Source organism: Mirounga angustirostris, unplaced genomic scaffold (genome assembly GCF_029215605.1).
Source record: "Mirounga angustirostris isolate CCGP_5_RB_7025 unplaced genomic scaffold, mMirAng1.0.hap1 SCAF_8, whole genome shotgun sequence".
Lineage (NCBI taxonomy): Eukaryota > Metazoa > Chordata > Mammalia > Carnivora > Phocidae > Mirounga > Mirounga angustirostris.
Window position 1 is genome coordinate 21,856,492 of NW_026991716.1, and position 15,926 is coordinate 21,872,417.

Sequence of the window (15,926 nt, forward strand, 5' to 3'; positions counted from 1 at the left end):
CTAAGGAAAGTAACTAACCCAAGAGACACTTGGATGCGCCCCCCGCGCCCCACCCCAGCCCGTGCACTGTGCATCGTAGCCCCAGCCTGGCTGGTGCTGGAGCCAGAGAGATCGGCAAGTCTGGGGAGCATGTCTCTGCTGCTCAGAAATTCAAATAGGTCTCAGAAACTTTCTTACAAATCTTATCTTTAGAGACTCAACTCCAAGATCTAGCATCAGGAAAAGTGTTTGGTTATCCTATGTATGATTCTGAGGCTGTACAATGTCAGGTTGTATTTGGATTAAAAAATCTCTTGGTTACTAAGACATCATTAACTGTGAGGGTCGCGGTACATTCAAGGCCAAGCCTCTGTGGGGTGTGAAGGACAAGGTCACTGACCCAGTATGGACGGTGCGGGTGGGAGTGGGAGGCAGGCTCCCATTGCAGCTCTGGGCATCGCATTTGGGTGGTAGCTAGTTGAAAGAAGTGACCTTGTGACCTGGGATAACAGATTAAAGATCCAAAATGGTTTAGGGCATGACTCATAATTGCCCAAAATGATGCGGTGGGGCTGCCCCTCCCCATCACATTTCTGCCAGCAATTCTGTGACTTAGAGTCCCCTAACATGTTGTCCTTGGTGTGCATTTTAACTCGCTTTCATTTGATCAATGGGGGTGGGACAGGGACAGGGAAACATCAAGGGACGTGGGTTACTTCTGCCTTGCATCTTGGAAAGAGAGCATTCAATCTCCATGCTGCAAAAAGGTGCACGGGGTGCCAAGTGAAGATAATTTCCAAATTCCCCGAAAACTGCTAATTGAAAGTTAAAGAGGGAAGAGTGGCTTCATGGTTAATTTTCACGAAGGTGTGCACGCACGCAGCAGATCACTGAAGATCCAGCTCATTAAGCTCCTGGCCTCTCTCCTTGCCTGGCGGCCATCGAGCTGTCTCTCTGCTCGTTCTCTGCTCTGTGCCGAGATGCTGCTCCCAGGGCCCTGCCAGGTCAATGCTGAAGGTAATCCCAAAGAATCCTTCAGCAAACGGTGAAGTGCTGGGGGACAAGGCAGAACAAGGTGTTCGGGGACTGAACTAATTGTGTTTTAATTTGTCTACTGCTGGTGGCAAACAGAGCCGCTACGTGGCAGCAAGAAAATGCACCTCTCGTGAGCTGCTTTAAAAAGAAGGCTTTGGGGAAGGAGGTAAAGGGAGGAAGGCAGGGAAAAACAAATATCCAGGCTAAAAATAGTGTTCTTAGAATTGCTTTCTGGGCTGTCTGAACCACAACAATAAAAGTTCTTAGACTCACGCCACCAGCATTGCAATAAAAGCGAAGAAAGGGAAAGAAGCCAGGAGCGTTCCAAAGCAGGCCTGGCTGCCCCGAGCCAGCTCCCTGGTACTGCATGCTGTCAATTTCAAGGGGGCGCAACTTCTGACAAGCTCTCTCAAGATTAGCTGTCGCTGGCTTTTCATTGCTGGCCAGGGTTTAAGTTCAGATAACAGCCCTTCTTTGGCTCTGTCAACAAGAACCAGGAGCAGGGAGTGATTTGTAAACCAGAGATGTCATTCCACCTGCCACCGGCCATGGCATTTTCCCAACACAGAATATGAAGTCCCACTCTGCTTCCCGTGATGACCAGAACTTCCTAGTCATATGTATTTGGCTGCCAAATCCAAGACTCCTGGCTGGGCTAAGGTTATTCTTTAATAAGCAAGATGGGCTGATTGTGACAGTTACTGGTTTTTACTGTGATAGCTATTTAAAAAAAAATAGTTTTCAAAGCATTTCACATCTATAGGCTCATCTAATTTTTGCAGTTGCCATTTTGGGATGATGTTAGTGCCCTGGGTTGGCAGATGAGGAACTGAGGCCAGAGAGCCCCTTTATGAGACTTCTAAGATGTGAAGGGCCAAGACTCCGCTGATGGCCTCTGAATCTGAATTCTGAGCTCTTTCCACTGGCCTACACTGCCTCCGAAATATGCAGCCGGGTAACAAAAGCTCCTCTAAGCTATGAAGAAGGATCAGTGAGCCATCCACCAAGCGTCACACAGGGAGCCAGCCTCTTCCACTAATATAAACATGGTGGGAAGATGGCAGTGAGAGACTATGCCATAGTGCCCTATGGAGTTTCCATCAAGTGGAATAGTCTAGAAAAGTTTAAATGCAAATAAGGAACACAAGAGATGAATGAGCCAACATTAGGAGCAGTTACATAGAGCTCTCTGCGAGGAGCAGACTGGTGGGGGATGAGGGCAGGAGGTCAGTACTTGGGGGCTTATTCTGAAAAAATGCCCCATGAACCTTTCTGGTTGTAAATGTTCAGACTATGGTTACGTTTTCTGGAAAGTGGGCTGAGCTGTTTTATGAGTGGTCCCTGGCTAAGAGGTGCAAGCAGAGGGATAGAACCAGGGGCACCCAGTTGCAAAAGATCTCTAGCCCTTAGACCTGTCTTGGTTCCAAACAAGTTTCCTGTTCTGATTCAGGTATCTCCTTAAATAAATCCCATTTGTCTTAAAGTGGCTACCCTGAGTGAATCTGCCCCAGCAACAAAAGAACATAACAACCCAGAGTTCTTTTTACAGGAACTGAAGGTTTCTACTCAAAGGCACTTAGTGACATTAATTAGAATCAGAGCTGTGTACACCTCATTCACAAGGTAGCAGAAGGGAAACAGATATGCAGAGTTTGCTATCCTGTGTCCTGGGAAATCTCCTCAGACCAATGGCTGCCCTGCTCTGAATCTATAGCCCTAGACATTGCCCCTCAGACAGTGAAGGTTTACGGGGCATCAGAAACTGTGTAGGCCACTTACGAGGCTTAACCCACCTTACTATTACCTTCTACTTTTTATTGCTAGTTAATTTTCCTTCGTTATTTGGCCCCATAAAAACTGGGATCTTGCCTTAATATCCTTGTGGTCCCAGTGGACCCCGTGTCTCCTATAACACAGGAACTCGAGAAGCGACTGGCTAACGTTCTTACAACGTGCCTCTTTGCATGAAGTTCAAGGAAGTCTAAAAATGGCAGTGCCTCAGTCAGAAGCTACTGAGTTCAGGCTAATGAGAAAACAAAGAAAGATCTGTATAGACAGTAAACCTACCGACGTATAAAGCAAGGTCAGAGGTCTGTCCATGTGACTCGTGTGGCTAATTAGAGTGAGGGCAGGCACCTGATTCGAGGAGAACCTGTCCTCCAGCTGGTCAGTGACCAGAAAATCTCGGGCCAGCGAGATTCCTTTGTCGAGAATGTCAGAATTGGGCAAAGTGGTAGCAACTGGTGCTGAGCGCTGACACCTAAAGGTCATTTAGACTCGGGGGCTGGGCAGGGTATTCTGAACTCTGCAAGATACAGAGAGAGCACAAGCTATATGGTGGAAAGCAGGGGAGAGCCAGAGTGAGCGTGAGGAAATAGAATGCAACAGAGAAGCAGAAATTGGTAGACAAACCCCAGAAAGAGCGACGGAGACAGAAAGTTCAGACCCTGCCCTAGCTCCTGTTCTTTCTGAAGCCAGCTTTACACATGTTTTGTCAAGTGTGTTTCTTGGAACCACAAGAACCCCCAGTGAACACCTCCCTCTTGTGAGGTCCTTCTGTCCCTTCTCCCTGCTGGTCAGAACAGAAAAGTAAAGCATGGTTTTAAGAAATAATATTTTTTCTGGGTGTTATGCACAAACAATGAATCATGGAACACTTCATCTAAAACTAATGATGTAATGTATGGGGATTAACATAAGAATAAAAAAAAAAAGAAATAATATTTTTTCAGAAGAAATAAGAAATTCTCCACTAAATGATATCCCAATGGTTCTCGACTGGGGGCAATTTTGCCTGACGGGGCATTTGGCAATGTCTGGAGGCATTTTTGGTCATCATAAGGTGCTGGGAGGGGCTGAGAGTGGTCAGAGGTACTGCTCACATCTTATGGTGCACAGAACAGCCTCCCCCCTGCCCCCACAAAGAATTATCTGGCCCCAAATATCAGTAGTCCAGAGGCTGAAGAACCCCACTCTAGACCAGAAGGTTGATAATACAAAGCATGTATCATTCAAGGATCAAATGTCATCTGACGCATAAGTATGAAAAAAGTTAAAACAGGGAAAATGTAACAATATGAAGAACTGTGGTGTTAGGGTGTTGAGATGATGGGTGAATCTCTACCTTTTGATTTTTAAACTTTTATGTTTTTATTGGATGCAATTTGCCAAAGCAAAATCAAATACCTCCCCCCCCAAAAAAAAAGAGAGAGAGAAGGGAGGGAAAGACGAGAGGAAGGGAAGAAGGAAGGAGAAGTCATCCAAACTGCCTCATCCACAGGGGCTCCCACCGCCTTGCTGTGGCTGGTTAGGAGCAGGTAATGCCCGTGACTCATACCCACTGAGAAGGGGGGCCAGCCACACTGAGAAAGCGCCTCTCTTCGTGAAGCCCCTCTTCACCATGCTGTTAAAAAATACTGAACAAGTGCTCCGGTATACCGACCTGTACCAAATTTGTCCCAACTGCAAGTGGTCACATAAAGAACAGAACTATTAAATGGATTAAGGAGGGCTGAACAGAGCTGGGACTCGCCTTTGGTGCCCATGGCTCAGGATGCTTACCGCTAGCATCTTGGCCCCAACTAGACCCTGAATGTGGGTTCACAGATCCAGGAAACCGTGTCCACAACTGTCTGAGCAGGATGCACAAAACAAGCAGCAGTGCCAGGAACAAGGGGGAGGCCTGTGAGAAGCACTGGTTTGGGGACACGGCCAAGCAGAGCCTGCTGCAGACACCTGGCGCATTTTCCCCACCACCCCTTCCTTGTAGTCCAGTCAAGTAAGTCTTTTAAATCCCCTAATTCTAACTTCCAAAAACCTCCACCTTGGGCTCAACCCAAATCTGTCCCATCCGAGCCCACTTTCCAGTCCATTTCCACAGCTCACAAATAATTGGTGGCATCCCCACATGAGGTGCTCATGGCCGAAGACAATGGTTAAGTTTCTTTCTGCTCTTCTTTGTTCTCTCTCCTACCCGGGGCTAGGAAGTGTTTTAAGTAGTTGTGCTACAGGAGAAAATAAACACTGTACCCCATAATTCATTCAGGTGCACGGACATAGAGACTAAAATGACCACTGAACTCATAAATGCGTCAAACAACAGATACCCAGGTTTGTATGTTGACACGCAGAAGTTATTTCCCTAAGTCTTCTCATGACTCCGCGCACTTGCATATAGTAAAATGCTGCAAAGGCATCAAAGCACACCCAGGGACCGCAGATCTCCTCTTCAGAAGTCATCACTACTCTACTTTTTGTTACGTGCAATTTGGAACTAAAAGAATGCCTCTGCACAGTGAGTGGCCTATAGATTAAGTGGCAAAGATGCTCTGGGAGAAGGTTCCGAATGACGGACTAGAACAAAAAGTCATCTTCTTCTAACCTGAACAGCTGTTATCTGTAACCCTTCAGGGCACAAACTGTTATCCATAACCCAGAAAAAATGGGCCCATTTGTCTAACATTATGAAATTAGGTTCTTATTCAGCAGTTTATGTCTCCCTGAAACATCTTGGGATCTGCTCTTGTTCACAAAATGACACCTAATTTGTTAAAAAAAAAAAAAAAATTAACACACAATTTGTTCAACTACTTGTTTATTTCAGAGAGTCTTTCACTCGCCACTAGCATTTCTCAGTTCTTGATGGTAGGCAAAGAAAGGGTCAGAGCTCTTTGGACTGCTTAGCAGTATTTAATTTCCGTGTTTAGAAAATAAAGTTAAGTCCTGAGCTCCAGATATGCATTGATGAGTACAAGGTCAGGTGACCCTTCACTTGCCACCACCCAAGTCAGGAACTCTTAATGAGGGGAGAATGGGAGGGTGCAGGGTGCCCAAGGAAAAAAGACCTCCGAGAGGAGGATTTTAGAATATGTGAGTGGGGGTCAGATAAAAAATTATATGTGGCTCCCTCCTGTACATTTGCAGTCAGCAAACTATGGGCCAAATCTAGCCCTTCACCTGTTTTTGTAATTAAGGCTTTGCTGGAACACAGCCATGTTTGTTTGGTTTCATTTTGTCCATGACTGCTTTTACAATAGCAGAGGGGGGCACAGATGTTGCAGAGACCCTATGGCCCACAAAGTCAAAACTATTTACTATCTGGCCCTCAACAGGTATTTCCTGAGGATCTTTACTCAGTGAGCTACTATTACTAAATAATGTATCCTTTTCCGCAAGTCTGTCTTTTTCCTCAGGGCTATAATAGCAAAGTTTACCTTTGGTTGCTAGTAACAAAGATCTAAAAACAATGGCTTCAACAAGACACTTGTCTCTCACATAAAAGTCCAGGGCTGAACTGACACTCCGGTGCCAGAGACCCAGGCTGTACTCGACATGACTTCCATTGCCAAGGTCACACCATGGTCCAAAATGGGTGCCAGAGTACCAGCCATTACGTTCACATCCAAGTAGCAGGAAGGAAAAAGGACAGCCTCGACCTAACTTTTCAGGGAAACTTTTGGAAATACCTAAACACTTCTACTTATAAATCATTAGCTAGACTTGGCCACATAGATACACCTAGTTATAGTGCTGCTTAGATAAAAAATCAAAGTTACATTATATTTTAAATGAGGGACTGGATATTGAGAGATAATTAGCAATCTCTGCCACAGGAACCTTACTCCAACCACCAAGTCCCTTATTAAGATAGGTGCACACTCTGAGCAGACTAATCATTTGGCATAGCTCCAGAATAATTGGCCTTAAATATCTGTTTAACATTTATTTAAAAGATGGTAAGATCAGTGCAGATAAAAAGTATTTTTTTGGTTGGTTGGTTGTTTTCAAATTTCCAAGCAAAAGTACGGTCTCCTCTGGAAGCAACTGGACAAATCCTACTTTCATAAGTTAGTATGTGGTTGTGTGTATAGATCTGCATCAATAGAGCATTCCTATATAGTCCAGTGATTTTTTTTTTTAAATGGAATATCTGCCTGCCTGGTGTGTTCGTGGTCAAAGGACCCCAACACTACCTCATTCTCACAGAATTTCTCCAATTAGCATGCCCATTCTGCATTTACTCTCACTACTGCAGATCACCTTCAAGTCAGATAAAAACGATATTTACCCCGCCCCCAAACCACACTTACTCCCACATCCAGGCAACAACATCTCCCTCTAACCTTTAAGATCTGATCATCTCCAACCAGAAAGGGCTACTCCTCTAACTTTTGACACTGATGATATGAGAGTAGAGGTAGGGCTAAGGCAACGGCAGGAAGCAAAGCTTGAGAAGTATAAAATTAGGAATAGATTCTGAATCCTTGATACCCATGGGTTGTCTACATATTAAACAACAATGGGGAAAAAATAACAAGTCATGTCCTTTTGGTATCTCAGTTAACATTGAACAATCAGTCTTAGTCCTACACTTTCCCTCTTCTTCAAAAGTAAGTAACTGGAATTTCACTATCAACATGGAAATTCCTGGAAATTTCTCTCTCACAGAATAGTCCTGGACTGAATGGGTATTCCATCATGTCAAAAACCCGGGCTGCTCCATATATACTGTTTCTGTAAAGTTAGGGCACAGATATCATCTGCAAACTCCAAAATAATTTAAAGGCTGCCAAAAGCAGCTCAAAGCAAGTAGAAGCTAATGAGAAGATGTGAAGGAAAGAAACAGAAACAGTGGCATTTCTCAGAAAATACTAGCAAAGACGTATTTCTCAGAGCTGAGGGTTATAATCTGAAGTTCAAAATCTTTATCACCGATAAGTATTGAAACTGAAGTAAACAAAGGCGAATCTTTTGTTTGTAAGAAGAGAAGATTTGGGGTGGGATGCAGAACTATACAAGGAATCAATGAGATGAATGAGCCATATTCAAAGAAAGACTTATTTCTTGGCACTGGAGAAGATAAAAGCCTTAGGGTGGTGAAAACAACTAGCCAGAATGATCACCCTAGCCCCTACCTGCCATGTCAACCCCCACCCTCACACCTCAACTTTGTGCACATAGCTGGTTCAGAAAATCCAATACCATTCAAATACAAGTAACAAAAAGGCAAATCATATGCATACCACAGGTACATCAATTTAAAAACTGGGGGAAAAAATAAGGAAGATGAAAGAAAAACTTTTTAACAAAGAAGTCATAGGAAAAAAAAGGTTGCCCCTGGATCGTAAGAAATTGTTGGGCAAATATCTTGCAATTGATTTTTTAAAACCAAATGAAGCAATTCCTCTATGAAGTAAAACTACAAAGAACAAATAATTCAGAGAGTAGAAGGCAAGAAAACAGGAGGAACTGAAATGTGAGCTCGCAGAACTCATACAAGGGGGAAAAACAAAGTAATCGAAGATGGAAATGGAATGTGAGCAAGGAAGAAGAGACTGCAGAAAACAGTAAGGGACAGAGAAGGTAGCAATGAGAAAAGCATTCAAAATGAAGTGTAAATAAAGAGTTTTAAAACATTAGAGAGAAAGTAATAGGTAGAGAAGTCACATAAAGGAGAGCCTACTCATGCAGAACTGGAATTCCGGAAGAATGAAACAGAACAATGGATCAGAACAAATCCTTAATGATATAACTCAAGAAAACTTTTCTAAAACCAAAGTAGAGTCAAATCTGATTAGTGTAAGACTACAGCGCACACATACACACACACACACACACACACACACACACCAGGAAGACAGGCCAACACTGAGATGGATCCTGATAAGGTTATTAAACTTTATCCTAGAACCTAATACAGCTTTTGGCATGCGGCAAGTGCTTAATAAATATTCACTGAGAGACTGACAAAACAGCTTTTTCTCCACAAACCCCTGTTTCTGCCACATGTCCTCTGTTCCTGGGATGTGATATGGTAAGAAATCACTTCTAAAAACAATACTGAAAAACTCTAAGATCTTTAAAACATTCTGTCTCACCTATTTACTAAGACAGGAAAGATTAAACTTGCATTTTAGAAAGATTTTCAGAAAGGACTGATATAAAAGTCTTTTCTGATTAAGTATATATTCACTATAAATTCTGGAGATATTCTGTCTCATATGCATTGAGTTTCAGCAAAATTTTATTATATATTTCCATAAGCCATTTGTCACATAGAGACAAAAAAAGGATAAAATCAGAAAGTTTTTTACTTACTTTGGATGTTCAAACTTGTCTATCAGATCAACTTTTTCCACCAGGTCTCCTCCAATTGTTCGTACTAAGTCATAGAAATCGTTTTCTGTATAATTCTCAGAGGGCAACCAGAATGAGATGTCATTTATCACAGCAGGGTATTTGCTAAAAGGCTAACAAAACAAGAGGAGAAAACATAGATTGATTTGTTAGTTGGATGAGAGAATGTTTAAATTTTTCATGGGAAGTTACACTTGGCTAATTAGAAAATGCTGGTAAAACATTATTTCAGCACTTGAATTTTCAGGAACAAAATGAACTTAAAAGATAAGCCAATATTCAAAATTAGCAAATTCCATTACGAATGTTACAGATTCTTATTACATTCATGTGTAACACTACCATATATTATATTTATATAACCATTAATGTTCAATTTAGTATAAAGCAATTTGAATATATCATATTTCAGTTTTTTCCTCTGAATACTAGAGGAGAAAAAGTTCAAATTTAATTAACAAGCAATTCATTAACTTCCTGTGTTATTTTCAGGAAGTCATTTTAATAGAGAAATAAGTAAAGGCTTGTCAAAATTGATATTTCAATTGGTAATGTCATTATTTGTTAGTATTTCTAATTATTAAAATAAAGGACTGGGATGATAAGTAGTCACTTAGGGAGTTATTTTTCAAATTATGGCTCTAAGGATAGATAAACACAAATGTAGCCAATTCCCCCACTTTATCCCATTTTCCCTAGTTTATTCAATCTCATCCTTATATTGGATAGACACTTAAAATTAGATACTTTTAAAAGTTACTGCCTTTGTTTACGTGGCTTATATACATATAAATATATATATAATAAATGTTTGTAAGTTACTGCCACAATAAAAAATGTTTCATTATATAACTATGAAGTCCTCAGGGGACATGTGCTAAAGTATAAATAAATCTGGTAGAAGAGCAAATTTATAAACTGGTTTACACCAAGCCTGATATCACTATAAACCCTTTGGTGAATCACTGATCAGAAAAAGTGTAACTTTTTAAATGACAAAACCTCTGAAGAACCAAATACTCAAATAAAAAATGATTATTCAACTTGAAATATCAATAAAGTTGTCAGACAAATGCATCAGTTCAAAACAGACATTTCAAATGAACATAATAAAGCTACCATCTAGGTGCTTCTGACAAAATACCATGGCTCCTGAAAAATATGTTTTGTTTTATCTCCTACAGTAAAGTCAAGATCCTGTGATAAATCATCCATAGGTTAATGTAACAACACATACAGGAGTACAGTGGTTACACCAGTAGCTTTTCCCTTGGACAACATCCTTTCGCCCCTTCAGGAACATGGAAATTTAGGGAGATTGGATAAAAGGCTGGGATTGCCAAGAATTCGCATGCAATGGCCCTCTTTAGTCGACCCAAGCTGAGGTACCGCTGAGCTCTGATGACAGACATGGGAGGTGTCCAACTGAGCATTTGTGTCCGCAACCCATTGACAACAGTAAACATGATAATAACAAAATAATGCTGTTAGCCAGAATTGAGGTCCCCAAGACATTAAAAAGTGCATTTTACAGTAAATTACAGTTTTAAAAACCAGGAAGAAAAGCCCAGACTGTTGCACGGCAAACTAGTTCAACCTAACAAATTATATATAACAAGTTTAAAGTAATGGTTTATCTAAAGGAAGCATTCACTATACTAACTGGTATGTGACAGAAATGGATACCTACTAGAGACTTCTGCTTTTTTGAGGGGGAAAATAAAAGTTTGTTTTGAAAGGATAACTACAGATCTATAGCTACTGGAATGTAGGCTTTCTGATGCTTAGCCAGAGGTGGTATTAAAAACTATCCAGTGGCTTCCCATTGATCTTAGGATAAGTCCCCAATTCTTGGAAAGTTCTAGCTCTTTATGTTCTCCAGGCTCACACCAGCCTGGCTATTTGGTTTCTTGAACACACTATGCGGCTTCCTCCAGATACTGTTTCCTGCCGTCCCTACCCTACTTCTGCTCCTCAGCTACCACGTTCACCTCTAACCCTCACAGACTCCAGCAGTCCCTTGTTATGGCAGCCTATACTTCTCTTTCATAGTACCTTTCGTTATTGTAATTGTTTGTGTAATTACTTACTTAATGTCTGTCTTTCCAGTATATTTCAATTTTTGAGGGTGGGGTGTGTATCTTTTTTTTTTTAACTTCCAAATCTCTATTACCCTGCACAGTCCCCGTGACATGGTAGGTATTCATCAAGAGCACATAAGGCTACCTTGTGTGAGCAATGGCTACGTTACAATGAATCAATTTAGCTGTTCTTTCTTCTCTAACCAGACCAGCTAATGGACATGGCAGGTAAATAAGACATAGACACTTGCCTCCATCCCTGGCTATGCTGTGATACGGAGATAGTGACCATGTGGAATGACAAAGAAGAGGCGGACAGGCAAAGTGATTTGGTAGGGACTTGATAATCCACAATCACAGAACAAGGTAATTTTAGAATTGGAAAAAAACCCTGTTAACCTAAATAAAGAGGTAAACTGAGGCAAGCTCGAATTACCAGAAACTGAGTTCATTCAGGAAAAGCAGAGGAACTGCACTTCGGAAAATGCATGCTGCAGGCAAGTCCATTGAAGGCTTGGGGCAGCTGTATTAATGGGAACGAGTGCCCAGAGAAGGCAGGCCAGCCAGAGTTCAAACAGTGAGTTCACTGGCTGGAGGATAGTGAGAGATTCTTAGCAGATGTTCATTGGTCAGATGAGTCTCAGTCCACTGTAAATCAGGCATTTATAGGGAATCAGTCTCTCCATTTTCAAGTTCCATTATTCTGAGGGAGCATGCGTGAGATTCTCTGTTCCATATCTTCCGGTTCCATTTTCTAATGAAATCCCTTCACAGCCCTTAAATAGCGTTTGGTATTATTTTTGTTTTCTCATTTCTTTTCTTGATCTAGATGAGCAATGTCTATTTTATTCATCTTATCAAATAACCATGAATTGATTTGTTCTTTTGAGATCATCTCTATAATTCTCGTTTTTTTTTTTTTTTAGAATTGAAGAGGTGATCAAAACTACAGTCATAGTAGAGACTTTAAAAGTCAAAATATATATGAACAATTTAGTAACAATGAGTTTGAAAACTTGGATTAAATGATAATTTTCACTTAAGACAAAATTTAAACTGATTGGCACTGTACCAAATTGATTTATCAGTCAAATCTCACACCAAAAGTGTTAGACTCAGATAGTTCATAGTATAACTTTATCAAATATTTCAGGTGAAGCAGTATCTTTAACACACTATTTCATGAAACAGAAAAGGAGGGAAAAATCAACTAATTTCATGAGTTTATAAATTTTAAGCCAGAGCTGGATAATCACAGAATAATTTTTAAAAATTGTAGACCAATTTCACCTTACAACCTACATAAAAATCCTAAAAGTAACTTCGGCAAATACAATTCAACAGCATATTAACATAAGAACACAAAATGACCAAGTAGGGTTTATTCCAGAATAACGGGAATGCTTTGAAACCAAAAAACAATCTACTAATCAACATATAAAGAAAAAAAATCATGTTTTTTTTTCAGAGACAGGAAGTATTTGATAAATATAATACTTATTCATTATAAGAAAAAAGAGGTTTTTTGGCCAACTATAAATAGAAGGCAACATCCTTCCTTCCAAGATATTTATTGAAAACCTATAGCAAACATACTAAAGTTAAAGTTTTTTAGAAGCATTCGAAATAAAGTCAAGAACAACATAAGGATACCCTCTCTCACCCTTGCTCTGTCACATTATAAATCCTAACCCAAGGCAGGAAACAGGAAAAGCTATTGGAATGGAATAAGGCAAAATTTGTGATCCTCATGTGAATCTTCCTTACTAACTATATGACTTGGACAAACTGCTTAATCTCTGTTTTCAGTTTCCTCATCTGAAAAATGGAGGATTATTAGTATTTACCTCATATAATAATTGCTATTTCATATATATCAATATACACAAAATATACAAGAGTTAACGTGAATGAACTAGAGGTACATATATCACTATGGCTGAAATACAAAAAAGTATATGTTGAGTTTTTAAAAAGTTGTATTAAGTTGTATTAAGATGTATTCACTATACAAAGTTTAAAAACAGGTATGACAATAATACATATGTACAAATAAATTGTATAAATTGTATTAAAACAGATGTGGGAAGGCTATACTGGACTTCAAAACAATGATTAACTCTGGGGAAGGAAGGAAAATATTCAAGAAGGGATTTTGCCTTTACCTTTAAGATGCAAAAGAGTTAAGGTTCAACCGTGAATTCTGCAGCAAATGCACTGAGTGAGCTCCGCATGGCTTGGGATATAGGCGGGTGGCACACCCCAGTTAGTGAGGTCAGCCCAACTCAGACTTTATTCCCTTCATGAACACTGAGGCTAAACACCCTTGTAATCCCCCCTTCTTATCAGAGAGTAGCAAAAAATGCCACCCACAAACATGTCACTTTGGTATAAGGTTTACTTTGAGCTCAAAGCAACTAAAAAGAAGCTGAGACAAGAAAAGCTCTCAGCTCCGGGGCCAACACAACACAAGCACACAGTTTGCCTAAGAGCAGGACAAAAAAACTTGCAAAGGTGCCTCATCTCCCCTCTCCAATCACTGGAGACAAGCTAGACCCTTATCAGCCCAGAGATTACACCAGAAGGATCTACATATTGAACTTGACTAACGGCCCCACGTAACTTCCTTTAGTTTCCCATATATTTACCTTTCCACAATTGGCCCACACCCAGACTCGAGATTTTTTCTTTGCCTTGTTACTTCTCTAAAAATTTATTGCTCTTTTGCTAAGCTGCTCTATAAGCCCAATTACCAACCAAGCCTTGAGTTACTCTTCTCTCATAATCTGCGTGTTTCATGCATGATGCTCATGTTAATAAGGTTGTTTGTTCTAGTCTGTCTTTTGTGGCAGAGCACCAGATGACACCTAGAAGGGTAGAAAGAAAAATATTTTTTCCTCCCCCTGCAGTATCCTTACATTTATTGCATTTTGGCTACCTCTAATGGGGTTGGAATAATATCCTTACTTTATTAGGTTGAGCTAATCCTGGGAATCCATAAATGTTTTTCACAGTTTGCCCTTTTGAAAACCTCTTATCTCTGCCAATTATTGACAATTCCAACCCAAGAATTGTTTTATTTCCTGTTTGGGGTTAAGGAACAGAACAATCATGGAGTTATGTGCCACCCTAACTCCAAGTCCTCTGACTGTACTGAGTGCCCCTCGTAGGTTCATGTCCCTGTCATTATGTCCTCCAGGATCGGGACTAATGTCTGGTTTCCTGTGTAGCCCAGCAGCACTACAGTAACCGGCTAATAAATGTCGGTCAAACTCATGTTGAACTGACTACATTATGGGGTCTGTGTCCATACTTCCCAAATTTTCCAGGATAGTTCCAAAAAGGACAATTCTCCATGCCATCTGGGTCACATGAATTTGGTTTCTGAAGCTGTTTTCTTCCCTTTTTCTTTTCTTTGAAATAGTTTTGCTTGTTAAATTTTACACCCATGTCCCTTTACTCTCCCCACTTCCCTTGAAAAGGCGCACTCATGTCTTTGGACCCAAGTCTCCAGACTTGCAGGTGAGAACATTGGCAGCTGAAGTGCCAGAGTGCAGGTAATTAACAAGAGACAGATGAAAGTGGGGTGCATTTCTCCCCTGTTCCAATTAATTTCTTTTATCTTCATTATCTTTCTTCTTGCTTATTTGGTTCTATTCTGTTCTTTCCCCAGCTGACTTAAGCGAAAAAATAACTCATGTATTTTGGGGCTTTCTTAGTTTTGAGTAAAAGCCTTTAAGGCTATTAATGTTCCTCTAAATACCTCTTTAGATATATCCCACAAACTATGTCTTTCCCTATATTTCCTCCTTTCTTGTATTCTATTGGATTGGTTAATTTTTAAAAATATCCTAATATTTTTCCTTCTTCAGTTTAAAAAGCTGTAAATTGTATGTCTATTCTCTTTTTTTAAAAAAGATTTTATTTATTTATTTGAGGAGGGAGCATGAGCGAGGGGTAGGGGCAGAGGGAGAGGGAGGAACAGACTCCTGGCCGGACAGACAGTCCGACATGGAGCTCAATCCCAGGACCCTGGGATCATGACCTGAGCTGAAGGCAGATGCTTAACTGACTGAGCCACCCAGGTATCCCTGTATGTCTTTTCTTTAATACACACACACACACACACACATATCCTTTAATAAACTGATCTAAAGCCTAAATTTATTTAGGATCTCTAATCTGTCTTAGACAGAAACCTTAGTTTTTTTTTAAACAGCTCTTCTCCCCAACTATTAGATTTTTATCCTTTAAAAAGCACACACAAAATAATAAGATATTTAAGACAATGATTAATTTAAGCTAAAAAATTGTTTTTAATTTTATATTTGTCCTCTTTGTTGGGAGACAATTGTCCATGGAATTTCCACACAACCTGTAACCGCTTGTGTCAACAAAGACCCTTGGAAGACAGAGGTAGTTTCTCCCTTGGGGGCAAGAGCAGATTTGTTTTTTTTTCACCAGGACAATAAAGATAATGTCTTCCTCAGGGGCGAAGATACGGCAGGCTGGCTCACAGTTTCTTCAAAGGAATGGAAGGAAAGCGAGGAAATAAACATAATCCAAGAACGAAAAGATTGCAGAGCTGCACAGCTCGGTGGTTTTCAGCTGTGCTCTAAGGCCAGTGTGGGAGTAGAAGCCACCTGAGCTGCTCGGCGTCGCCCCTCTGGGGTTTGGGGCTTTAGGAGAAGCGAT

The 15,926-nt window shown here is 40.6% G+C and overlaps 1 protein-coding gene across 28 annotated transcripts in view; it reads right to left on the bottom strand.

The window, feature by feature from the left end:
• FARS2 (phenylalanyl-tRNA synthetase 2, mitochondrial) overlaps positions 1–15,926 on the bottom strand; it is a 617,893-nt gene that overhangs the window by 192,661 nt on the left and 409,306 nt on the right. For all 28 annotated transcript variants that reach the window (XM_064597235.1, XM_064597236.1, XM_064597225.1 and 25 more), the window contains one exon: positions 9,112–9,263. In XM_064597235.1, coding sequence (XP_064453305.1) covers positions 9,112–9,263 — 152 coding nt within the window. The remainder of the gene's footprint in view (positions 1–9,111; positions 9,264–15,926) is intronic.